Source organism: Tamandua tetradactyla, chromosome 25 (genome assembly GCF_023851605.1).
Source record: "Tamandua tetradactyla isolate mTamTet1 chromosome 25, mTamTet1.pri, whole genome shotgun sequence".
Taxonomy (NCBI): Eukaryota; Metazoa; Chordata; class Mammalia; order Pilosa; family Myrmecophagidae; genus Tamandua; species Tamandua tetradactyla.
In genome coordinates this window covers 16,265,603-16,293,051 of record NC_135351.1, presented here as the reverse complement: position 1 = coordinate 16,293,051, position 27,449 = coordinate 16,265,603, and the positions used below count along the sequence as shown (strand labels likewise).

Genomic DNA, 27,449 nt, shown 5'->3' with positions numbered 1-27,449 from the left:
TTTGGAGAGAAAAGGGGAGGGGGGATTTGGAAAGCAACAGACACATGAAATTACATATCAGAATGTGACAGTAGAACACTGACAGCGTCCACGAAACCAGGAAGCCAGCTACAAATAGGAATATTGGTCTTGGGTTGACAACTACTGGATAGAAGATTCTCATTAGACATACCTAAGTGTTGGGGTTGAAAAATACCATAGGACATGGATGCTTTCTGTCAGGACATCTGCAGTTGCAAATACTCTGGTAATGTTGAAACTAGCCATCAAGTAAGCTCTGACAATACAGGAAGTTTCCTTGTATGAGAGGTTCTAAAGATTAATGCAAATTAGTCCCAGGCAGGTTCACATTATCAGAAGGATTTGTTTTTAAGAATTAGTAAAAGTTTTCTTTCTTTGCTGGTTTGTCATTCTCTAATTGTGGCCAAATGCTGTGTATGTGATTTGCACCTGATCTCAATTCTTACACAACTTTTTCCTTCTGGCATGTTCTCCAAAATTAAACCCTACGGAGCTCAGGTTCTTCTTTTATAACTGAGTGCCTTGAGAACATTACTTGTTTTTGAAAGGCTGAATAGTTGTTTGTCCTCGAGTTATAAAAGTGAAGTGGTAGATTTTGGATGTCTTAAGCTAATTAAAACATACATAGCAAGAAACCACAAAAAATCTGATGATTCAGTTTTTCTGTTTTTGTTTTTATTAACAGTAGATATGTTGGAAGAGATGGTATAAAATAAGTAAAAGGCTCTGGAATCAAACAAAATGGGTTCAAGTTCGTGTACGGACGCTACTAAAAATGACACCATGACCCAGTCATTTAACTTTGCCAAGTATCACTTTCCTTCTCTGTGAAAAGGAGAAGACGATGATAATGGTTTCTACCTCATAGGACCACGTGGCTCATATGACAGAGTCTCAAAAAATGGCAGCCGCCATTATTATTACCCACATGTGAGAGTGTCAGATTGTGCAGTCTAGCTAACATAGAATTAGTTTTCCTTTATTCAACAGGCACTTACTGGGGAAACTATCACTAGTATCTTATGTGGTAGGCATGGGATATTCATGCAATGTTTAACATTTGGCTTGTGGAGCCAGCGTGGCTGCAGAGATGACTGGTGAACACGTAGAAAGGTAGGAGACACTGGTTTTTGCCTCAGTCACTCATTTTTTCTAGGATCATCCATTATTCCAGGAAGGAATTTTGAGGTTCATTCCCTGCAGATAATATTCGCTACATAACCTCTGATGGGCACTGTATCTTCAGCAAGGCAGGGGAGCTAATGCCCAGTGACTGACCTTGTATTATGCACTATGTGCATGCTGATACTAGAGAAGATGAGATGGAAGAGGATGACAGCAAGAGAAGAAGAGAGTTTGGGAGAGAGGGATTTTCTCTCTACCTGGCTGAAGAACAAAGACAATTTCTAAGACAAACAGACTCCAAGTTAATTACGATTTTCCTGAAAAAATGGAGGCTAGTGCCAAGGCAGAGATATTTCTGAATTTCCTTCCCTAATCCTACACCTGGAAACTGCCCAAGTTCAGGGTCACGTTTCCTCCAGCAGCCTGCCAGCCCCTGTACCACTGTCACTCTCTATTAATTACGCTCGGTATCTTTCAAATTGTCCTGTTTTTCCTTTGAAAAACGTCAGTGGAATAACAGACACTGAGAACACACTAAAACTCATAAGCCTTGATTTAGAGTTCTAGAATTCTATTAATTCTTTTTGACAAGGCCCAGATGTCTCCAGAGTAATTAGTAAGAGAACAAGGTTAACGTAGCTGCCTCATGGTGATGCTGATTCCTGATGACTGATGGCTCACTTACAAAAATTCAGCAAGTCTAATTAACTAAACCAAAAGTATAGCATGGGACCCAAGGCCTACAGACATCTCTACCTGTTTTGTTTTTGTCACATTTAAGAGACTATCAAGAATATTATGGTAAAGGTATTAGCCTTCATGTATTTTCACCCATTTGACCAAGACTATATAATTGGAGATCTGGTTTACAGATAACAGCCCATTCTCCTTGGGAAAGGACTAGTGAAGCCAGAGAGATTGATATCATTTAGGTCTCCTCCATTCTTCCCTGAATATAGCAAAAAAGTCCCAAGGGTACCAGGCTATCCAAGTTTCAGGACTGACAGAATATCTCACGTGCGCTTTCATTAATCAGATAGCTAGGTAAACTGGAGGGTGGTGTTAAGAATTTCTGTCCATTCTTCTTTTGAAATGTTTTATCCCATGGTCTACACTCTCTCTTCCCACTGTTGTGAGCCAGTTGCTTGCTAACCCATATTTGAATGACTGAAACAGTCTCACTAACTCAAACAGTTCAATTTAATTCAACCAGTGATTCTGGGGTGGGTCTCTGTGCTTCTCTGATTGGCAACTAACCTCTTTCTCTACATCTACAAGAGACCCAGGAAGATATTTTCAGGCTAGATCGCACCCTATCTTTCCCCAGCTCAGAAGCCTCCAAGGGTTTTCCACTGCCTAGGGCATAAGCTCTAAACCCTCATAGGCTCTACCTCATCAGTCCTCTCTCAGAACACCCCAAGGTGACCCCTCCACCACAGCTTAGCCACCTCGTCACTGACCCAAAACATGCCATCCTCTTTGCCACCTCTATGCCTTTGTCCATGATTTCTTTTCCCAGAATGGTCTTCCCCTCTTCCATGAATGCCTTCATGCTTCAAAGGTTAGTTCAACCTTCAGCTTCTCCACTAACCCTTTTATCAGACTATAAGTAATACCTCCTACAATATTTATTTTGGCATTCACTATATATATAGTGAATTATATAATATATATTATATATAATATCATTAAATATATATATCATTAAACCCTCATATATTTGCATCCCCTTTGATATATAAAACATTATGCTTAAAGTACATATGTTGAACAAATGTGGATAACATATTTTTCAATATTTTATCTTTCTTTTCAAGGGAAATTTGGCAGCAAAGTCTGAATAGGTATATGCCCTTTGACTCAGCAATTCCAAATCTAGGAATGAACTAGGGGAAAATCTGAAATGTTTATATAGATATATGTACAAGGATGTTCATAATAGTATTTTTTATAATATAAAAATGTAAACATCTAAGGGATTATTCAGGTAAACTTTGACTTCTAGATTTACACAAAGCAGCTAATAAATCATGTTGTGGAATTATTTACTCACCTGAGAACAAGTTCACAAAATACCACTAAGTGGAAAAGGCACGTGATAAGACACTATGTACGCTGATGTTCTATTTTTTATTAGTTAGATAAATAGGTAGGTAGATAGAAAGATAGGTAGATGGGTAGATAGGTGGGTAGGTAGGTGGACAGAATGGCTGGCAGGATAGTGGTTACCATGAAGAGGGAAGCTTATGATACTCTTTTTTCCTTTGTGGTTTTCCAGGAATTTAAACTTTGAGGTGACAAACCAAAATGTTATGAATGTGTTAAATGGTATCTTTAGATGACAATGACAGATTAGCCTGACACAACCCTATTAAACAGACCTAATAACACCCAGTACCATGTGAGAGGCATCATGGAAATTCCTGCTGTCATGGAAACAAGATGCACTGAATTAGGACTTGGGGGCCACCGGGTCTAATTTTGGCTCTACTCCAGAATTCCTGCTGGTCTTGGGAAAGTCTCTTACTTTTCTTGGCCCTCCATTTTTCTATCTATAAAATAGGTGAATATTCTTCCCCATCTCTATCCCCATTACACGTTCCAAAAATGTCATAGGGATCAATTAGGTACTAAATGTAAAAATACCAAATGCATTGTGTCAAGTCAGTCTATCTCTCATCGGTGGGGTTGTTACCAAGGCCAGAGCAACAGCCCTCAGAAATCCTTTAACTTCTGATGACACACAGCCTTAAGTCACAAAGTGATATCTGATTCATGTACAGTTGACTGCCATTTCGCTATATGCCCAATTTAATAATTGTGGGTACATTCATACGGTAACACCTTAAAAATATAAAACAGAAGATCATTTTAGGTTTACATTATTAGCCTTACTATTTCTTTAAAAACAGACAGTTCTTTGCAGATTTTTTTTCCTTTATTTTTTTAAGAGGACAACAGCACTCATTTGAATTCTAACAGAAGTAAGTGGGGCTTCCCATCAGTGATTTAAAGACAAATAAACTAACAACCTCAATAAATTCATTATGAAGGAAAAAATCTTAATCTTTGCAAAGATGTTAAAGTGAGATCTGATTCACCTAGCTGAGAACACAGTCTTGCAAATTAGTCACATAAATACATACAGATTATAGATACAGGTGACTGAAGGCTCTTGGCAGTTTGACTGGCAGGTGTACACCACCCTTTTTTTGACACAAACCACACAAACCCAGGTCACAACTGCAAGCACCAAAATACACACAAAAACACCCAAGCATCCCACAGAGACCTCATCGGAGAGGAACAATTAGGCTGCAGGTAAAAAGAAAAAAAAAGGGGGGGGGGAGGAATCCCAAACAAAACAGCATCATCCCTTGAAGGGAAGGAGGGACCCCGTGACTCACCTGTTAAGTGGTTGGCAATCCTGCCAATGGGTTTGGGAGGCAATGCGGGGGGCTGCTTGAGGAGGGACAGCTGCTTCACTGGGGTCTCCTCAGGGTCTCCAGAGAAAGCAGCAGGTTTTTTGGGGGGCAGAAGCAGGACTGGTTTGGCAGGAGGATCTTGGGACAGGAGGACCCCAGACTCACTGGCAGAGGGACTCTCTTCAGACACTGAAGGTACAACCACATGATACACAGAAGACATTACAGAAACAGCAGCGTGGCGCGGGCTGGCGGAAGCCAGGATGGGAACAGAGACAGACAAGGGTTAGCAGCATGGCCGGGGGTGCCTCTGCACAACGTTGTCACATATGTGTGGAGAAGTTAAAGAACAGGAGCCAGAAATCCAATAAAGCAAGAGGGGGTTGGGGTGGAGGGACACAGAGGAGTGGCAGAGGTGGAAAGAGCAAGAGGGGAGAAAACGGAAGGAGACATTTTCTCAAAACCATCAAAAGCACGTGCTGGCCCTTTGGGTCTTGCTCTCAGATTCCGGAAGCCCACCTGAAGATGAAATTAGGATGCTGACCGTGGGTGGGTGTACACCACGGGCCTGGGGTGGCTGCTCCTCCAGGCGTGTGAGCTGTCAGGGCTGAGCTGCTGCCTCCAAGTCAGTAACCTGCCATTTTAGGGACCCTACTGTACCCCAGCCCGTTCCTATGAACTTGGAAAAAGGCAAAAAATGCCCCAGGTCAACACCTTTTTTAATTTTTATTTTTTGCATGGGCAGGCACTGGGAATGAAACCCAGGTCTTCAGCATGGCAGGCGAGAACTCTGCCTGCTGAGCCACCGTGGCCCACCCCAGGTCAACACCTTTTTATCTTCTTTCCTCTTCCCTCTTATTCCCCAGGTGTGTGGATTTCTTGTTTAGATTAACCCCCATTTCTCTTTGCTCGGTAATGGGACTGAGTTTTTCCTCCACAGGGGGATCCCCAACTGGCTCCAATAAGAGATGTTTATAGGGCGGGAGTGAAGTCTTATTACTGTGCTGGCAGCCTGGCCAGTGACAGAGTGAAACTCCATGACTTCACTGGGATGACAGATTTTACTTAGCAATCAAATCCATCTGACTGCAATGTCAAGGCTGAATTAACAAAAAAAAAAAATTCATTGCTTTTAGATGGAAAAAATATCCCTAGGGGAGAAAAATGTAACTCAACTGCATATCCTCTTGCCTTCTGTCCCTGCCACCATAAGCATGCCTATAAATGACTTCTCATCTCCCCTACCCACTTCTCCCTCCCTAATCTGGGTAGCATCAAAGCCCTGCAAATAATCTTCATGAGCGCTAAATTCTTCCCCTGTCTCAAGGGGCACTATTATTAGCAGTGTTTGACACACCCATGGAGTCATGACTCACCAAGCCCCAAAGTGAAGCATTGGAATTAACTTTGTGAGACACCCATCTCTCTCACTCTCCCACGTGAGCTCCTGCTGGTGTGTGTTGTGCGCGTGGTGTGGAGAAAGGACATGACCTTCCGACCCATACACCAGATATCCCAAGAGGTCCCAATCCCCAGACTTGCCTCCTGACCACAACAACTCCTCATTGGCCGCAGGGAGGGAGTCATCTTCCAGCTAATTAGGACCAACCTGTAAACCCTCCGAGAGAATGGGTGTTGGCCACCAGGGTGATTTGGGATTCAAGAAGGGGGTGACAGTCAGATGGCAGAAAAGGCCATCTATAGCCAGGAGACGACTTAACCAGGACTTGCCCACTGGCAGAGTGGGGCTAGGCTTAAAGGGCATGCCAGGGGCCATCTGAAGAGGTGGATTAGGTGGGCACCCATGGAAGTGCAGGGTTCTTTAGCTCCATCTGATCAAAATGAGTGTTAGAATACAAAACGATGGCATTTAAAAACATCTCGCTACCCCCAAAAGGCCTAACTTCTTTAAAAACAGATTAGATGATAAAAAAAAAATGGCAGAACAAAAACATAAATATCCTCCACATTTTCTGTACTAAGTATACCCTAAACAGTAAGTTTCAATCTTATTTCCAGATCCTTATGTTCAGGATGGTTCAAAATAGAACCCCAAATTCAGCTAGGCTGCAGGCCCTCAATGCCACATTCTGGGGACCCGCTCTCCTCTGCCAAGGGGCATTACCTGTCCCATCCATGATGTCTGAAGGTTGGAGCACCTCATACGAGCAGGGATCCCTGGGCATTGGGACTGGCTCCATTTCTGACAGTGCAGGCAGAGACAGCTGGCTGGAGCTCAGGGACTGCCCGTTTTCCAAGGAATCGTCTTCATTGGAGATGGAGAGCTCCCCATCTGTCAGCAGGAGAAGGAGACGGAAGAATTAAACAAGGGCTGCCCTTTGAACAAACCTCATCAGGGTCGGTATCTCACGTTGACATTTAGTCTTTTGCTTTTAAGACATTTACTTTATCTTTAGAGAGAGGGCATCCAACCACGACAGCAGTCATTTCCAGCGATCTTCTGCATTTTGTCTGCTTTCTCTCCATCCTTCTAACCACAACCTGCCTCATTTTGTATGCATTAAAAAAAAATAAATGGAGATGAATAAAAATTTACTGTTCTTTATAATCCTTGAAAACTTGGATGAATACCAAACCTCAGAGATTAGAAAACCAGGAATTCCTACTTAAGGGAGCAAAAAGCTTCATGTCACTCAACAAGCACCAAGAGTATGGTACTCTAGGGACTTGGGGAAAACCTCATCCTAGCTTCTGTTTACCTCCATCTGAGCCCAATTTCTCTAGGTAGATAATCATTTAAGGGTGCTCTAAGCTCCAGTTAACGAGCTGCAGCACCTCAAGGATGGCCTGGAAGAGCTGGGATTCTCTCAGTGTCAACAACTGATCCAGCCTGGTGGGCTCTGCTTAAAGCTCAGCAATATAAGGGGCAGCTAGTTAACCCCCGCGGCGAAGGAATAAAAGGCTCCTGTACAAAGGTCATCTGTCAAACCAAAATCCCCCCCGCCCCCCGAGTGACTTAATCTTGGCCCAGGGTAGTCCCACATAACTAGCATTAAAGTTGCATTACTTTTTAAAGAGGACTGAAAGTGGTTCCAGTAAGACAAATAAACACCCCGATGAAAGAATCTATGTCTAGTTAGAAGCACAGAAAGCAACAGAGCCATTACCTTATTCAAAGCCAGAAGAAAGATGACTTACTTATGAAATAAAGCAGTGAGATGACTCCAAGGTTAATCTGGATAAATAACCCTTTCCTTTTACTCTGCTCTTGTCATGGTTTTGATTGTACACATTAATAATATATGGTGGCAAAGGATTCCTCCCCTGCTCCCCTGCCCCCAAATTGACCCAGTGAAATGTATGTCCACCTGAGTAATCTACTAAAGCAACAGATTTAGATAGCATATCATTCAGGAACATATAACATATGACCTGGATATTTTATAGATGCAGAGAAATATAACGGATACAAAAAAACTCATCTGAAGCAGACATAAAAAGCATTGGCACTTGAAAATTTTGTTGGATTTTTTTTTTTTCTCATTTTGGCATCCTATCCCCCAAACGGTGGTAGTAGGATTCATAATTGTGATCAACAGTGTGATTACTACTCATTCATGAGAGAACAAGAGCAGTGAAGATTCTTCAGCCAGCACTTTGGAAATCACACAGCTAAACTGGGAGCCTTCAGGACTTCTGTGGTGAGTGCTAATACACAACCATCCCATAATGGTGTTCCCCAATCCCATAAGGGTGTTCCCCAGTCCTCTTGACATGCTTCGATTTAGCATGTTCAAACTAATGTCATGGGAGAGAACTCTGCTTATAGTTCCCAATTGGGAGAATAATGATGCAGCGGCCCCTCAGTTTAACACATCTCTAGGAAACCTCGCTGAGTCTTGATGTTCCAAGGCTAATGAAAGCACGAGGCAATGTGGGGAGGGGAGGGCGTGTCTCTGTGTTATTATTGCCCAGTTCTGCCTAGTTGGGGCAAAGATGCAAACCAATGATTTCCATACAGTTTATCAGTTAAAAGTACCATAGGGGGGTGTGCCACGGTGGTTCAGCTGGCAGAGTTCCCACCTGTCATGCCAGAGACTTGGGTTCGATTTCCAGTGCCTGCCCATGCCAAAAAAAACACAAAAAACAAAAAACATAGGAGCAGTGCAAGAGTGGCTCAGTGATAGAATTTTTGCTAGTTTGATTTCTGGACCCTGCACTTTCCCCCCTTCCCTGTCTACCCCGAAAAAAAAGTACCATAGGCGCAAAACTGGGAAAAAAGATACAACTGCAGTTAGATTGCACTGGATTCTTTCTATGAATCTGTTTCATCAGGTTGGCCGGCTTAGCACAGGAAGATCTGCAGTACAAGCAATACTATTCACTCCTCTCGAGACAAATTAACTCTCAAAGAAATTTAGCTTCCTATGGATGAAAAGAACCTTTGCTAAGTCACAAAGGCCCAAACCACCTTGGAGAAGAAACAATCTTGAGAATTCCAGTGTTATAACGTCTAAATATAATTTCCATTGAGAAAATGAAAGAGGGAGAAAGAAGAAAGAAGACGATGATCATATTACCCCATTAAGAAAAGCAGTTTCTTTTCCAGAACTTTTTTTGGGGCATGGGCAGGCTCCGGGAATTGAACCTGGGTCTCTGGCATGGCAGGCGAGAATTCTGCAATTGAGCCACCATTGCACTGCCCTCATTATTATTATTATTATTAATATCATTATTATTTTTGGCATGGGCAGGCTCCGGGAATCGAACCTGGGTCTCTGGCATGGCAGGCGAGAATTCTGCAATTGAGCCACCATTGCACCGTTCTCATTATTATTATTATTACTAATATCGTTATTATTTTTGGCATGGGCAGGCTCCGGGAATCAAACCTGGGTCTCTGGCATGGCAGGCAAGAATTCTGCAATTGAGCCACCATTGCACCACCTTCATTATTAATAATAATAATAACAATAATAATAATAATAATATCATTATTGTTTTTGGCATGGGCAGGCTCCGGGAATCGAACCTAGGTCTCTGGCATGGCAGGTGAACATTCTACCACTGAACCACCCAGGCACTCTGCCCTGCACTTATTTTTTAATAGTTGTAATTCTACTATGAATGAAACACCACATCTTGCTGTTTTCTTGAAGTTCACCATTATAAGCATTATATTTCTTCATAACCATTATCTCAATGATTGTACAGATCAATACATAGGTGTTTATTTGTCTATCTACCTATAGATGGTCACAAAGGTGATTCCCGTTGTTTTATGCTATTATGAAAAAAATGCTACAGTAATGATGGTAGAGTGAATTACGTACCATCAAACACACGCTCTTAAATCTTAATCCACATTCCTGTGGGGTGAACCCAGGGTTATTAGGACCTTCTAAGATGCTATTTTTAGTTAAGGTGTGGCCAACTGAATCACGGTGGGTCTTAACCCACAGTACTGGTGGGTTTACGCGGAGAAGAAATTGGAAGACAGAATAAGAGAATGTCAGCGTGAGAAGCAGGAAGTCAGCAGATACTAGAAGAAAAGACACAGGAGAGAGAGATTGAGATCTCCATGTGACGGGAGGCGGGGGCACGAGCCAGGCAGCCCAAGGACTGTCCTAGCAGCCAGCACCAGAATGCTACAGACTCTGGGAGAATGGAGGCCTTTGCAAATATCTTGATTTGGGACTTCTTCTAGTTTCAAAACCATGAGCTAATGAATTCCTGTTGTTAAGCCGAAACCACTTTGCAACAGCAGCTCTGGCAAAAGAAGACAATGGCTATCTTCCTGTATCAAACTTTTACTGCAATTAGAGTCTCCCCTTCAGGAGAGAATCCAATAAATGAAATCTATGTCTATAAGTAGCTTAATATCTAGTGACACTTTCCAGGATCTTGTGAAACTGTTTCTCTAAAAAGTTCTTCTATTTACGCTGTTAGTAGCAATGCACAGACCATACAAATATCCTAGTTGTTGGCCACTTCTTCCACATTTGCATTAACAACAATGCTCTTTCTTTTTACCTATCATCCATCCATCCATCCATCCATCCACCCATCTATCCCTACATATATATACATATATATACACATACATAAATATTATATTCAAACACATTTAGTAGGAATAAATTAAAACCATTCAAAAGGTGAAATTCACTTTTAATATTATTTATGACCAAGATGTGTAGCGACAAAAGTGAACAAAAACTACTGATAGGGAGTTGTATAACGTGGCGGTAGAATGATGCTTCTACTTTTCAATAATCATCACTAAAAATTTTTATTATGACATTTTCAAGTAAACAAAAATAGAGACATTAATGTAATGAGCTGAATACAATCTTCTAGGTAAGGAGTTAGCTGGGAATTTTCCCAATGCTGGCTAATTCCAAGTGTAATTAATTGAAAGGCTATTTCTTCATCTTTTTACTATTTACCAGTACTGTTTATCAATATCTTTAACAGCTTTTTGAAAATTAACATTATTAGAAAAACTCTCCCTGTCCCCCGAGGAAGAAATTAAATTTCTTGATTAAAATGAATCTCACGGATTATTTGTTCTTTTATCTTTCCAGGGCTTCACCACCTGTCATTACTATGGATGAGTACTGGAAAGGGGAAATTATTTTGATGGTTTACTTAGCCTTTTAAAATGATCTGTAATAATGTTTTTTAAAACGGCACACGATGACCTCCAATCCTACCAGAATTACTGAGGAAGGCAAAAGGCAGGACAACTAGATAGGTGGAGGCAGTGGTTCTCAAACTTCACGGAGCATCACGGCCCCCTGCAGGGTTTGTTAAACAGATCGCTAGATTCCATCCCCAGAACTTTGGGCCCAGTAGAACTGTGTAGGGCCCGACAGATGCATTTCTAACCAGTTCTCTGAGATGCTGACACTGTTTTTGCTGGTCAGGACGCCACATCTTGAGAACCACTGGGTCAGGGATAAACAGTTGGGGAGGCAAGAGAACTGCAAACACAACGGTGCCTGGTCATGCTGAGGTTTAGGGAAGGAAATGACAATTTTGGTTCATAGGGGGCACAGATGGCTGATTTAAGCAACAAAGAGGACAAGAAAACGGGAGGTGCATTGTCCCATTCTGAATCATGAACATGAATTTGTCACGAAGGCCGGGGGGCTGGAGAGACCAGTAGGGTGAAAGGGGAAAACAAAAATGTGAGGCAGATGCGGAAATATAGAACAAGGTGGAATCAGGTCCCAGTAGTATGGAACAGTATGCAGAAGTTAGTGGAGGTCAATGAATGTCATGGATTTTAAATGAAGAGAATCAGAAAGCAGTGGATCTAAGAAAGAGAACAAGGCATGAAGCTGGGTGGTGCTGGTTTATTCTCCTCTTCTCCCTGTGAGGCATAAGAAATGAAGATGCCGGTTGTCAGTTAACACCACGTCAAGGAGAATTAGGGAGAACGTGTGAGTGAATTCATATGATTGACAAACATGTGTTGGGCATCTGTAGTAACCACATGCAACACATAACAGAAACCAACCCCTTCCCAAGAACTTGGGGAGGGAAAGCAGAGGTTTGGCTCTCAGCTCTTCATGATACATGTAGAAGCTACTGCCCAGTCTGCTGCTTCCAAAGCCCTGACTTTAACCACATCCTACCTCTCCTTCTCTAAGTCTCTCCTCCCATCAGCTGGGTATTGTGCCACACCCTAAGGAGAAAACAGACATTCCTTGGGGGAAAAGAATGGGGCAGGGTGTGATGAAGTTGTGCAGACAAACAGTGGAATAGTGTGAGCCAGCTGGTGTAGGAGGTAAAGAAAAGATGTTAAACCCTGAGAAGTGGATGGGTAAAAAATAAAGGATCAAAGGAAGATGGGAGATATCCTTGGAATAGAGGACTATCTTGTCTTGTATAGAACTTTTTCAATGCTCTAAAAGTGTGATTATTTAAAAGTTTTGTTCTAGAGATACATAGTTTTTGTTTGTTTTAAGAATTGCACCCACCCATAATGATATTGTCTTTGTGATTGTATTCCAAGGATACATATATTTTTGGATTGCTGGTTTTACCTGAGGGATATCGCTTGGTTTTGTTGAGGGATCAACATTAATTTCTGATCAGTTAAATTTTCTCTACGCTTAAGGTTGCCTTTTTTTTTTTTTAAATCCTGGTCCATTTTCCAAGTTCATTGATCGTCAGATTAATTCCGTAGCTACCACCTTGGCTAGCTAAGGATAAAACCTCTTCCATCTTTGACTTAAAATTTTTTTAAATACAGTTTTATTGAGATACATTCACACACACCACACCAAAATATACAGTCGCTGGCTTACAGCATCATCATGTATTTGTGCATACATCCCCATGATCAATTAGGAACATTTTCATTACTCCAGAAAGGAAACAAAAATAAAAAATAAAACCCAAATCCTCCCATACCCCTTATCTGCACCCCCCACTGACCGATAGTATTAGTGTGCTACATTTGTTATCTGTTAATGAAGGAATATTAAAATATTACTGTTAACCATAGTCCATAGTTTGCAATAGGTACATTTCCCCCCTGTATCCATATATTATTATTTTTTTACATTTGTCTCCCCATTATTTATTTATTTTTGATCCATATGTTTTACTCATCCGTCCATACCATAGATAAAAGGAGCATCAGACACAAGCTTTTCACAATCACACAGTCACATTGTGAAAACTATATCATTATACAATCATCTTCAAGAAACATGGCTACTGAAACACAGCTCTACAGTTTCAGGCAGTTCCCTCCAGCCTCTCTAATACACCTTAGACTAAAAAGGGGAAATCTGTATAATGTGTAAGAATAACTTCCAGGATAACCTCTTGACTCTGTTTGAAATCTCAGCATTGACACTTTATTTTGCCTCATTTCCCTCTTTCCCCTTTCAACCGAGAAAGTTTTCTCAATCCCTTGATGCTGAGTCCCAGCTCATTCTAGGATTTCTGTCTCACGTTGCCAGGGAGGTTTACACCCCTGGGAGTCATGTCCCACATAGAGACAGGGAGGGCAGTGAGTTTACTTGCATGTTGGCCAAGAGAGAGAGGCCACATCTGAGCAACAAAAGAGGTTCTCTGGGGGTGACTCTTTGGCTTAATTTTAAGTAGGCTTAGCCTACCTTAAGGTCACCTTTTAAGACTGAAGTTGTTTTTTACAGATGCATGTTACCATGCAATAACGGGCAACAGGAATTCTTTTAACTTTTCATTAACATCCGTGCAACAATAGTTCTACTTTTTAAACATTATATGAAAGATGGACATTTTGTGCTTCTGAGAAGGGTTCATGGCCCTTTGAAGGTTAAGAGAAATGGGTCAATTTCAGTTATGAAAAATAAAAAAGCTTTTATAAACTTAACATTACCACAGAATCTGATTTTCTAGGATATGAGTTATGGTTTATATGAATCCTATGTTGAAAAATGTATTTTCATCTGAACAAGAAATACTTATTTAATAAATGGTTGTTACATACGAGTATGAAGAAGAATTGCTTTTACATCTACGTATCGAACAATTACTTCAGTAAATTTCACATGAATCAAAAAGTAAAAATAAACCTTCAAAAACTAGAATAAATGGGAATGCATACTTTTTTTTTTAAATCAGGAGTTCAAGAGAAAAGCCAGATGGATAATTTTGACTTATGCATTTTTTAAATTTGTAATTTGCAACCTGAAATGCTGCACATGAAAGATGAGGAAAAAAAAGAGCATTATAGTAAAATATGAGATAAGGGTAGTTAAAAAGGAAAAACTATTCAAAGTATGGAGAGTATTTGCACAAATAAACAAAAATCAAGTGCCAAGTGCCACTTGTTACATGCACAGACTTGCCAGGAATGAAAGAAATGCAAATGAAATGATCGTGTGGGTGATGCTGATACATGAAAATGCGTATGTGAAATCATGTCAAGTACAAAAACAGGAGTGGAGAACAAAATGTACCTGTTGATTATTATGACATCAAAATGAAATATGTAGGCAGGCTGGCAAAGTTCTGAGGCGAATCTGGTACTCTAAGTCAGCTTTTTCTTTTTCCTATAAAGATGCTTACATTTATAAAAAATAACACCAAAAAACAAGTGCAAGCTTCCTTGTCAAATTAAGGAAGAAATAATAGTTTGTGTGAGAGGGGGATCTCCTTCCTCCCTCCTCTGGTCTCTGCGAGGAAGACTCTTCCCTGCCTTTTGCTCAGCTTCTGCCTCTCTCCATGGCACACAAGCACTGGCCTATGCTTCTCCATTGGGTGGAGCTAATCAACTCAAACTGTGAGCCAAGGGGATGTACTTGGTACTCTTCCCTCTCCACGCTGCGGCAGTGTTGACTCAGGACTCAGATTCTCCCTCTTGATGGGCCATAGGAGATCCAGGCTTGGGTGAGGGGCATGAATATAGAATTATCAGGCCCATTAATGACATCCTCAAAACCAGCCTTTACCAGTAATAAAGGTGATATACCTACTTTGAGCTTCTCTTTGTCTTAACATTTTGTATTATTTCTCGAAGGGTCCCATAACTCAGAGAGAGGAGAAGAGTGCTATTATTGGGTCCTTCAAATCCTCAATGATGGAGACTAAAGAGAAGAGAATGCTTTTCCCATTTCAGGTGCTGATACCAATTAAAAAAAAATGGGAAGGGTTTTTTTAATTAGTTAAAAAATGGGTGACAGAAGGGATGTGTATAAATCATGCTCTCTAAGAAGACCTGTATCTCATTGAAACACAGCTGTGCTGGTTAGAAGCCCTGACTTATCTGTAGGAGAGAGATCGTGGGAAGAAAGAAGCAGCAGGTACAGAGAAAGGACCCCAGGCTCTGGGGGTGGGGTGGGGTGGGGGAGACTTGTGTTCTCATGTTCGCTCCTCACTGGTTTGCAGCAAAGCACTTAACTTCTGCAGGCCTTGGCTTCTGTGTTTCAAAACAGAAAGGCTGTGCTGGGCAGTGCCCAAGTTCCATCTAAATTCAAGTGTTCACTATGTGAGAGCTGGAAGGAATGAGAATAAGCCCTGGAAATAACTTCTGAGTAAGCTGGAATACCAAAGCATTGTACACTTAGGTTTCCTTTTTCTTGTATGAATTTCTCTATTTGAATATATTGTGCAAGAACTAAGAAGTAAATGGATGGGTCCCTGGACCAGGTAAGTCCTGAAATGCACAGAGGTCAGCCTTTCCAGAACATTAACTAGTTCCATCCCCCTATTCCATATGACTGACAGCCCCTTCCAACATGAAAAAGCTATAATGGCCATAGTCCAAATACCCCGAAAGAGTGAGAGAAAGATCAAAGGTGATGGTAGAGTTATACAGAGAAGGTTGGGTTTAACAGTTGAGTATGAGTGCTGAATCAGTAATCAGTATATTGATATTTCTTTTAGTCTCCAGTACTTTAGAGCAGCTAGAAACAAAAACCTAAAATTGTGGAACTGTAACCCATACCAAACTCTGAAATCTGTTCTACAACTAATTGCTGCAATGTGTTTTGAAATTTATTGCTTTTTTGTATATCTGTTATTTTTCACACACAAAAAAGAAGGAAGAGTATAACAGAGAATATAGGATTTAACAAATGAGTATGACTGTTGAATCAATATACCGATATTTCTTTTGGTCTCTAGTGTCTTGGAGCATCTAGAAGAAAAAACAAAAAATCGTGGAACTGAAACCCATACTAAACTTTTAAAACTGCTGTATAACTACTTGTTAAAATGTACTTGGAAATGTATTGCTTTTTTGTATATGTTATTTTTCACAATAAAAAAAAGTTAAAAAAAAAGAACTAGGAAGTAAATGGATTTCTGGTGTTTTGAAACTTAATTTCTATTAGAAATCAACTGCTAAATAGAATTTTAGAATAAATCTACAGGTTTGTGCTCTATATTAAAAGGCCTTTATATACAGTAGGAAGATGGTGAGGGAGGAAGGAAAGGAAAAAGAGATGATGAAAAAGAAACATCTTTTGAGCATCTCTGATGTGAAGCAGTGTTAGACATTTTATATATAAGAAGCCTATGAAGCTGGTACCAAAATTATCCTCAATGAATAAATAAAGAAAACCCCGAGGGTTTCACTGAACTTGGGTAAGGCCATATAGCAAATAGGTGCTACAGCTAGTACCTGGTTAAGTGTGCTTGAGTTTGTAGGTGTGTATTTAATGCTATCTCATTACAAATAGCTTGCTTTATGGTGGGATGGTAGGGTTGGGCCTGGGAACATCCAGCCTAACCTTTTCCCTGCAACGGGTCCAGCTCCTGCTTGGTCTCGATGTGCTAAAAATCCTCGAGATCATCCCTAAAGACACGGGACTCTGGAGTCAGGAACGGAAGTGGTGGAGTCCAACAGGGGACAGCTCCTAAAAGCCGCCAGACTCTGCAAGAAGTGCGGCAAGCACCGAGCCCACAAAGTGGCATGGTACAAAAAGGATAAGGACTATTTACATGCCCAGGGAAAGCAGCTATGGGACGTGAAGAAGAGCAGGCTATGGCTCGCAGACTAAGTCGATTTTCTAGAAGAAGGCTAAAACTGTAAGGAAGATTGTACTGAGGCTTGAATGCGTTGAGCCCAAGTGCAGATTTAAGAGAATGTTGGCTATTAAGAGATGAACTGGAAAGACACAAGAAGAAAAAGGGCCAAATGATCCAGTTCTAAGCTTTGTCTTTTGTTTTATTATGACAATAAAACATTGAGGTTATGGTCACTTAAAAAAAAAAAAAGACTTGCTGGGAAATTTTAACTTTTTTTTTTTTTTTTTTTTTTTACATTTTTTGCTTTAGTTTCACACATAAGGTGACATTTTAAAATATTAATTACTATCCATTTTCAACACCCTGAAATAATGACATTCCTTTGTTCTTCCTCATGCAAAAACATTTTTAAAATTTGTACATTGTACATTTCACTATTATTAGACACTCTAGGCATTCCTAGATTATACCATCTCAATCTTTAACATCTATCTTTCTTTCTGATTTCATTTATGTCCCCAGCCCTCCTCCCTCTATCATTCTCACATGCAGCTTCATTCAGTCTTTTAACATAATTGTATTATAGTTAGGTAGTATTGTGCTGTCCATTTCTGAGTTTTTGTATCCAGTCCTGTTGCACAGTCTGTATCCCTACAGCTCCAATTACCCACTATCTTACCCTATTTCTATCTCCTGATGGTCTCTGTTACCAATGAAATATTCCAATTTTATTCACTAATGTCAGTTCATATCAGTGAGATCATAGAGTATTTGTCCTTTAGTTTTTGGCTAGTCTCACTCAGCATGATGTTCTCAAGGTCCATCCATGTTGTTACATACTTCATAAGTTTATTCTGTCTTACAGCTGCATAATATTCCATAGTATGTATATACCACAGTTCCTTAACTCTTAAGGAAGGGCAAAAGAACAATTCAGCCATCCTTTGTAAGTAAGATCTCTAGTTGCCTTAGTGAATCACTAATTCTGATAATGTTAGGACTTGTAGCAGAGAATAATAATGAACTACATGTGAATTTGTGCTTCCACTGCAAAGAAAAATTACGTAAAACAAAAAAAACACGAAAAATTAAGTAAGGGAAGTGTCATGTAGCTATTTTACATGGAATGCCTTAGGAAGTGTTGGCTGAACTGCAGCTTTTGCTGGGTAACGCAAAATGTGTAGAATCTACACATGTGCACCTGTGAAAATTCAAACACATTTTAATTTACTGATGCTAACCAATGGCTATGCTTAACGCAAAACAAAAAAACCAAAGCCTACTATGTTAAAGCAAATAACTATCTCTGTGAACAGGCTGTGAACAGGTATGTAAAAGGAGCTTTGCACAAGCACTTCCCAATTGCTTGTTCCGAGACAAGAGAAGCCCTGTGTCCTCATTTTAGCTTCCCAGACACGCTCTTTGACCAGCCAAGGCATAAAGGAGTGGCTAATGAGTTGCCCCGCAGAGGTAAAGATACTTTGCACAGAAGTGTCACTGTTAAGCTTGGTGCTGGTCTTAATATCAGTGAGCCATGAAATAGAGTTCAACCAATGTCTTTTTTTTTTTTTTTTGACATTGACATACTTTTTCCACTATAGTAGGAAAAAAAAAATCCGCCCATTAAAGGGACATGCCACTGTTTCGTAAACCTACAAAGGTACCATTTTAGCAAAAATATACAAAGCATTAAAAAAGCTTCTGTTTAAGCCCATTGACCTTTGTAAAACCATGCAGTGAAAGCCACTAGCTGCTCCTAAAATGACATGCTCAGAAGCAGTTAGCTAAGAAATAATTTATCTAAGGATTTCATTACTGGATAAAAATCTCTAAACATAAAAAGTTGGCACAGGCTGCCTGGCATTTTCACCTTCACCTTCCATTGGAGATATTTTTTCAGTTTGCCTGAGTTTAGGGAGTTAATGAGATTAAACTAAATAGTGCTATAGGTATCGTTTTGTAGAATTAAAAAAAGAAACACACAGAGCATAGAAAGAATATCTTCCTATTGAACACTGACTAAATTAATGCTGCCGAAATTTTATTCTTAACAATTTTTAAAAAGTTTGAAATTGAAGGTCATATCTGCTAGAAGATAATCCAGTAGCTTTTCCCCCTCTTTCTTCCTGGTACATTTTCCCTTTCCCAGTGAGGAAAATCCTTGTGTGCAGGTGCGTGCTTATATTTTAAAGCATCCATACACTACTAGGCATTATGGCAGACCCTGCGGGATTCTATAGGGTCAGGGAACCTATATTTTCAGAATCCACAAGCTAGAGAGTTTTCCAATTTATCTTTTATCTCCATCTGTAGCCAGAAATCTGGAGATTATTCTAGCCAGCCTCTATGCAAGAACAATTTTGCTAAAGCCGTGAGGGATCTCTGTGACTTACAGAATCCTTCTGAGCTATCTTGAAAATCTGTGCCAGATGTATTTCAATCTCAGAATTTAATTGATTTGGTGATATACTGATTGGATGATTTCATATATGCAATGGAATGGTGCATGTTTTTAGGCTTGGAGAATCGCTTTGCTTTTTTTGTTGTCGTTGCTAATATCTTGGACTTCATATCCTATTTTGATTTTAATAATATTTTCCCTACCATGTTAACAGGCCTTTTTATCTAAACATGACATTTGTAACGACAGCCTATCACAAAGGTGGCACAGACATTGGCCTGGGTAGCTTGTTTTAGTTGCACTTCCTTGCAGCTGTTTCCTGTTGGATTTATCAGCCTTTACTGCCTTTTAATATACCTAATGGTCTACAAATTGCTGCTCCTGTCGCATCTGTGATTCCTCAGCTGGAAGCCTGCTGGTGACCTCAACATTTCATGGTTTATCTCCAAGAAGAATCTCTTTCATTTTCCTGCGTAAGGTCCTGCCTCTACAGCAATCTTCACACCAAATGCATTAGTTTCTTCCCTCCCTCCCTTCTTTCCTTTTTAATTATGGTTAACATAGGCATAGCATAAACTTTGCCATTTTAACCACTGTTAGGAGTACAATTCAGTGTTATTAATTACACTCAATGTGGTGATACCGTCACCACCAAAACTTTTTCATCACCCCAAACAGAAACTGTCCCCGCTGAGCGATAACTTCCGGTTCTCTCCCTCTTCCAGCCACTTGCAACCACTAATTAAAGCATCTCTGTGGATTTGCTTATTCTAGATATTCCATATAAGTGGGGTCACACACTGTTTTTTCTATTGTGTCAGGCTTATTTTACTCAACATGATGTCTTCAAGTTTCATCCATGCTGTAGCATGTGTAAGAACTTGATTCCTTTTTACCGCTGAATAGTATCTCATTGTGCTGATACACCAAATTTTGTTCATCATTTATCTGTTGATAGGCATTTGGGCTGTTTCCACCTTTTGGCTACTGTGAATAATATACTGCTATGAACAGTGGTGCACAAGTACCTGCTTGAGTCCCTGTTCTCAGGTGGAACTGCCAGGTCATATGGTAATTCCATGTTTAACTTTTTGAGGAACTGTCAAGCTGTTTTCCACAGTGGCTCCAAGTATGTTAGTTCTTACACTCTCTATCCTGATGAACTAGGATGGCTCTGACCACTACTTAAAATAATGGCTGTGGCTCAAAGGTTTGTGATTGAAAAAAGATTTATCTTCTTGTAATTCCTGGCCATTTTTTTGGGGTGGTGGTGGTGGTGCTAGTGGTGTGTGGTCTGGGAATCAAACCCAGGTCTCCCGCATGGAAGGCGGGCATTCTAACCACTGAACTATCCATGCACCCCTCCTGGCCATTTTAATATACAAAATGCAACTGGGGGCAGGCCACGGTGGCTCAGCAGGCAGAGTTCTCGCCTGTCATGCTGGAGACCCAGGTTCGATATTCCCAGTGCATGCCCACGCCAAAAAAAAAAAAAAGTAAAAAATGCAACTGGGATCCCTGACTCTGCAATCCCCCCTACCCCCCCCCCCCCAAAAAAAAGCAACCGGGGTAGAGATAAACAGAACGCCACAGTTTCTTGCCTATGCAATATGATCATCTGAATCTCACAGATTCATATATAAAGTCGTGTAAGGGACCTTTTGCAGTTAAAAAGGTAGCTGAGCTGAAACTGGAACCAGAGTTTTTAAAAATTCTTAATTGTTAGAGATGGCAGAGGCACGGGGGGAGATAGGGGCTGGACATTTCAAAGATTCAAGCAGCTCCACTTCTCTAGCCAAGATCTCCAAAAGGGCCACCGGTGGTGACATAGGCCTATTTAAATTTAAATTTGATTAAGATTAACCCTGGAGCTGTCCTACCACAAGTTTACGACATGAGATTCATTCATTCATGCATGCATGCATTCGATCAGTCAGTAAATACTGAATGAACCCCAATGTCAAGCACTGCTCAAGGTATATGGCATACATTAGAGGACAAAACACACAAAGACTGCAGGTCTTGTGGACTTCGTAACTTTGCTAAGTGTTTTGGTCTCTTTGAATTAAGTTTTCTTTTACCTGTATACGGATGTATCTTAACTTACGTCCTGCAGACTGCATATTTTAGTTTCACTAGTAACTTCCTTTTTTTTTCTTTTCATGGGCAGGCACCAGGAATCGAACCCGGGACCTCTGGCACGGCAGGCAAGCGTTCTTGCCTGCTAAGCCACTGTAGCCCGCCCGTTTCACTAGTAATTTAAAAGCCCACAATTTAATAGCATAAGAATAATGGAAAGGACACTCCTCAATCCTTGTCTTAACTTGACATCTTTGCATTCAACAATGTGGACCATATATTATCCCCATTAAACTACAGTCTCTCATTTGGCTTACATAATGCTATACATTTCTGTCTTATTTCCTATTTCTTTAGTCACTTCTCAGGCTTTTTTTTTTTTATTTCCAGATCATTCATTGTTGAGGTTTCATAATATTTTCTATAAGGACCACTGATTTTCATACTCTACCTTCTCTCCGAGAAATGCATCAACTTACGTGATGTCATAGCCATTCATACAAGGATGACTCCAAATCTGCATCTCCAGGCCCAATCCCCCTCTTAAGTTTCGTGACTGTGTACTTAGCTGTCTACTTAAGACATTTGTCTCAGTAGCAACGTGGCCAAACCCTGGCAATATTTTGTGCTCTAAACTTGCTTCTCTTGGGTTCCCTCCTCACTGAATGGCACCTGTATCTGTCCACCCAGCTGCCCAAGCGAAAATGCTGTGCCAGCTATACCTACCTACCTTCTGTCCTCCAAATCTAATAAAGAGATAGGGTCCAATTGCCCTCGTGTTCTATACTCCTCCAATCTGTCTTCTCTCTCTAACTAACCTCACTCCTATTACCTGAACTCCTGTCACCCACCATATCACATCATCTGAATCCCAGCAGCAGTCCACTAACTGGTCTCCCTGACTCATGTCTTGTCTTTCCTCCAATTCTTTCTTCTCTGCAGGTAGAGTAATGAGTCTGCAAACCTCATGATATATAAACCCTCTGAAGCTCCTTACTGCTCATAGAATAAACAATTGAACAAAGTTTTCAATGCGGCACAATCTGTCCCAACCTGCCCTTACCTCCCAGATACACTGAACACACATTCTCTTTCATTCCTTCCTGACCTGCTACCTCTACATATTCTAGACTTTTAGCTGGTAGCAGCCTCATACCCATTCCATCTTCTTTAGGATAACTCTTATTCATCTTTCAAGTTGGCTTTGAGATACTGCTTCTTCCAGGAAGCTTTCCTTCAGTCCCCAGGTCTAGGTGGGTACTGACCCTATGTTTCCCCAGAATATCCTTTGTATTCCCTGTAATAACTACACCTCTACCTGCACCCAGTGCTAGGTCTGTATGCTCTGTTAGTCAGGAAGTTCTGTCTTGTCCTACTTAGTATCCCAGAAGTTCAGACTAGTGTCTCTGTAACATAGTACGTGCTCAAGAATATAGAGTAAATGAATGAAATTTGCTGGGGAGTGCTGTCTGTTGCTACAATAATAATAATAACCTCACTAAGTCTTTTGTTTGGGGACAGTGATTTTCTGAGACGACAGTAGAGCTTGAGATAAATTTTTATCATAATTTCTCCTTATCTTCTTTATTGTTCAAACCACTTTCAATCTATGCCACCAGGGCAATCCATAGCATTAGGTGCTACGCAAATGATTACACGTTGCTGATGCTAAAAGTAAATACTCTTTTCATTTTCACACAGTTACTCCAAATCACAGCTTTCAGAAAATGCCATTTTTAGGTGAGACATCAGAAACAGCTAAAAATGTGACAAAATAACAGTGCCGGTAAAGGTTGTGAAAAGCATTTCCTTCAAGACTTTAAAAGTCAATGCACCTGTGATACCAGATAAACAGCAGGGCTGAAGAAGGCTTCAGCCTCCTACATTACTGTCCTCTGCTATAGGGCAGAATGTTCATTTTTCATTTGTGAAAGATAATGACCTTTTAATTTAATTTAAATATCAGCCTTTTATTTTTTCTCTTGAATGACAGAGGGAGAGAAAAGGGACCCTCTGCATAAAAGAGTCGCCCATTTCAGGGAGCTTCTTCTGTGTGTGTGCTCATAATTAAAAGTAACACCTTCCAAAATGTTGCACTAACCTGATGAAGAAATAAAACACCTCAGTGCACTTTATTATTTGCTGTGAAATGTTATCCCTGATTCCCAGCACACCATGGAAAGTGGAATTACTCACTGGCACACATCCGTTCTGTTTTGTGTGGCATATCTTGTATCCCCTCCTGGGGAATTCTCTCTTCCACCAGGTCGAGGTGCGACTGCAGTGGGAGTTTCTAGATGATTTGCAATAATCAGTAGCAATATTTATTAAGATCTCCTGACTATCAGGACGCAACCTACCACAAAACTGTCCTGTGTTCCTATGAATTCCAAATCAAGGACAGATGGTCTCAGCAGAGGTTTTGAGAGTTCACACTCAGTGGCCGTGGGTCCTGAGGCAAGTTATTAAGCTCTTTGGGCTTCATCTGCTTCATCTCTACATATGACTAGGAATAATGGTGAACTCAGGAGACTTCTTGAGATCCCTGCTGAGTCTCAGAAATATCACCACTGTTTTACTAATGCCAAACAGGCCATTCTTTGGGCATGTTCCCTTCCACCCCATAATACTTACAGCCACCATTTAAAAGAAGAGTGTTTGGCATCTGCATATTTAAATATATAAATACGATCACATTGACTATTTAAATAGCTAGCCACAAAACTTCACGGACCATAAAAATGAATAAACAAGCATTCTTAGTGTTTTGGTTCTTGGTGAAACAGATGACGGAGCCAAATCATGTGCAGAAACAGCTTCATGCTCACATTGGCTGTTCTTTCAATGGACACTTACTGGGGGCCAATGATGTCCCAGGCACTGTTCTAGGCCCCCTGGGCTACATAAGTGAACAAACCAGTCAAAGATCCATGCCTTGGTGGAGCTTGAGCTTCAGTGAGATGATATATATAAACAGAAAAAAGTTAGCATCATAAACAAGTAATTTAGAGAACATGTTTGAAGGTAATAAGAGATTAGGGGGAAAAAATGAAATAGTAGAACAGAATTCCAGGACAAAGAGCATGGGGAGGGGGGTGGCAATTTTAAATGTGGTGGTCCAGGGGTAAGCCTCATTGAGAAGGTGACATCTGAGCAAAGATTTGAGTGCGGAGTTGACCACATGGCTATGTGGGGAGGAGAGTTCTAGGACGAGGGAACAGCCAGTGTGAACAGTAAGGGCTTAAGAAATAGGACTGGGGTGACTGAAGGAGACGGAATAGATTAAGGCCTAAAACTAACATCAGGATGGAGGACAAACACTGTAGGCCTTGTAGGCTGACCTACGACTTTGAAATGTCCTCTGAGTGACAGAGGGAACCACTGCAGAGCTCTGAGCTGTGGGGTGGCCTAAGGGCCAAGAGAGAAGCAAATGCAATACATAGGCTTTCACTTAAAAGAGATGTATTGGAGATTTGTCAACCCCCAACCAACATCATCCCTGTTAGCCCTAAAGAACATCCAGGGCTCCATCTGAGATCCTACAAAAGGTTTACTCATTAAGTTTACTTTCAGAAACCTAAAACCTTCAGATGGTTCGTAGGCCAGATAGGTCCTGAAAATAGGAGGGGCCCTTCTCTCCAAGAACATCAACCAGTTCCATTCCCCTATCCCATATTGTCATTACCCCTTTTTAACATGAAAAAAGTTAGAACGGGCAAAACCCAAATATCCCTAAAGATGCGAGAAGGACCAGAGGAGAAGAAGGAGTTATAACAGAGAAGTTAGGATTTAACAAATGAGTATGACTGCTGAATCACTATACTGATATTTCTGTTTAGTCTCCAGTGTCTTGGAGCAGCTAGAAGGAAAAGCCTGAAATTGTGGAACTGTAACCCATGCCAAACTTTGAAATCTGTTCTATAACTACTTGTTACAATGTACTCTGAAATTTATTGCTTTGCTGTATATGTTATATCTCAAAATAAAAAAAAACAAAAACAAAAACTATACTTCATCAAATTACAGAACTTAAGGGCATATGAATTAGGTTACAAGTTATCTTTAAAGCAGGACTAGAACCAAGTTGTGGAATTTGAGGGACCGTACCTGGTCACTTCAATCCAGCTGCTAAATCACCTCATTTAGGTCTGTGCTCAGATGCCACCTCACCTGAGAAGTCATCCATGATTGCACTGATCTCAAACTGCAACTCTCTCTGCCTTTATCTCTTTACCTGCTCCTTTCTTTCTCCTTCTTGTGTTTCTTATACTTGATGATGTATCATATACTTATTTGGTCACTTATTTTCTATTTTCTTCAGCAGACTGTAAATTCTGAGGACAAGAGGAATGTGCTTCTTTGTTTATTACTGTAGGTCACCTGAATGGATGGATGGATGGATGGATGCTCACCAAGGCCACTTGACAACAAAGTATTCAGGATCTTTAGAGCAGACCTTTTGCCAGACATTAGCTTGTTGCTTTGATGTTCCCAGAGAGCCCTTCAGTTTTCATTTAAATAAATATGCAGTAGGATTGGGGAATAAACAGTTAAAAAATAAACGGGCCATTAAATTTTAAATTATTTTCCACGATTAATCAATTTAAAATTTTTACTGTTTTAGAGTGCTGATGCTTCATCTTAATGTTTTCATTATTTTCTTCACAAAACCATTATAATCGTACTGTTGGACAATCTGACAAACAAGGGGAAAAGTACTAATAATTTTATGTTCCTACTACAATCACTGTTGGCATAGTTTAAAAATTTCCTCTCTTTCCAAAGTTTTCTGCATTCTTTCATTGCCTCAGTACATTTTCATTTTCTCATATTTTAAAACTTTGATCTAAAGCGTCTTTGAACTTTAAAAGTATGCAATTCTATGCGGAAATCAGCAGGGGAAAAATTCAAGCCATTAAATACTCCTGCTTCACTCCTAATACATTCCGTTAAATGAGGGATTCTTGGGCTAGTCCCCACCTACATCAGAGATAATTCTCCTTCCTCTATCCAAGCTCTCATTTTGCCTGATTTGAATTTATGGACCAGTGTGGGATTTTGACCTGCTAAGAAAAATATAAAGAATTTGAAAGAGAGCTGTTTGTGTAATAAACCTCCTTCATTCTGCTTCCATCCTGCCCCAAAATAGCTACAATTCTCAAATCACCATCGATATTTTTAGACTTTTTATGAACGAGGAGAGCATTATTAAGTGAAATCAATAATGCAAAGATTAGAAGAAAAAATCTTACCTATTAAAGAGAATGAACTGCTTCTGAGCACACTGGCAGTATTGTGCACACAGGGAGTGTAATTGCAAGGTACAAAGAGGTTGCCTGTCTCTGTGGGCACGCGTGGGTGGATGTGTGGACATGTAACATGGTAATTACGAGTCAACTAGGCAGCTGTCAGGGGCCGAACAACTCTGTGGAAACTCTTTTGCTGCCAGGTAACTAGAGCCATGAGTTCTAACACAAAGAGGCAGTGCAAAAATACATATATATAAATAATAATAATAAAAGAGGAATTAACAGCCAGACAATAAAGAATGATTTCCCCCAAATCTGTGAAATTTATCTCTGAAACTAACAACTTGAAAAATCATGAGCGTTTCTTTGCCACTTGCTGCCAGATCGTGGCAAGGAGACTGTATTTGTTTTACCCACCAGACAAAGGTGGATGATGTCGCGGAGAGGAAAGAATGCATGAGTAGAACTGACCCATCTTGAGGCTAAGAAGAAGACAGGGTGGAGGTGAGAAAAGGGAAATGAATTCGTCTACAGAAGGCCTGGGTTTTCTTTTTGACCCTGACATTGGTAAAACCATATTGAGGAGGTTGCAGGTCTTTGTGCCTTTATAATGCTCAGACAAACGAGGAGAGTGATGGCCACCTTTTCTAAAGTCTTCGGTGTGCTGAAAGATCTCCTGTGGTGGGGTGTGGAAAGGGCTTCAGAAAGAAC

At 40.5% G+C, this 27,449-nt stretch overlaps 1 protein-coding gene across 4 annotated transcripts in view; it reads right to left on the bottom strand.

The window, feature by feature from the left end:
- Positions 1 to 27,449, bottom strand: part of LOC143669116 (phosphatase and actin regulator 1) — a 323,677-nt gene that overhangs the window by 83,855 nt on the left and 212,373 nt on the right. For 3 of the 4 annotated variants that reach the window (XM_077143694.1, XM_077143695.1, XM_077143693.1), the window contains exons 4-5: positions 6,697 to 6,864; positions 4,554 to 4,760 (exon numbers count right to left, since the gene is read on the bottom strand). In XM_077143694.1, coding sequence (XP_076999809.1) covers positions 4,554 to 4,760; positions 6,697 to 6,864 — 375 coding nt within the window. The remainder of the gene's footprint in view (positions 1 to 4,553; positions 4,761 to 6,696; positions 6,865 to 27,449) is intronic. The other variant, XM_077143696.1, reaches the window with a different exon arrangement.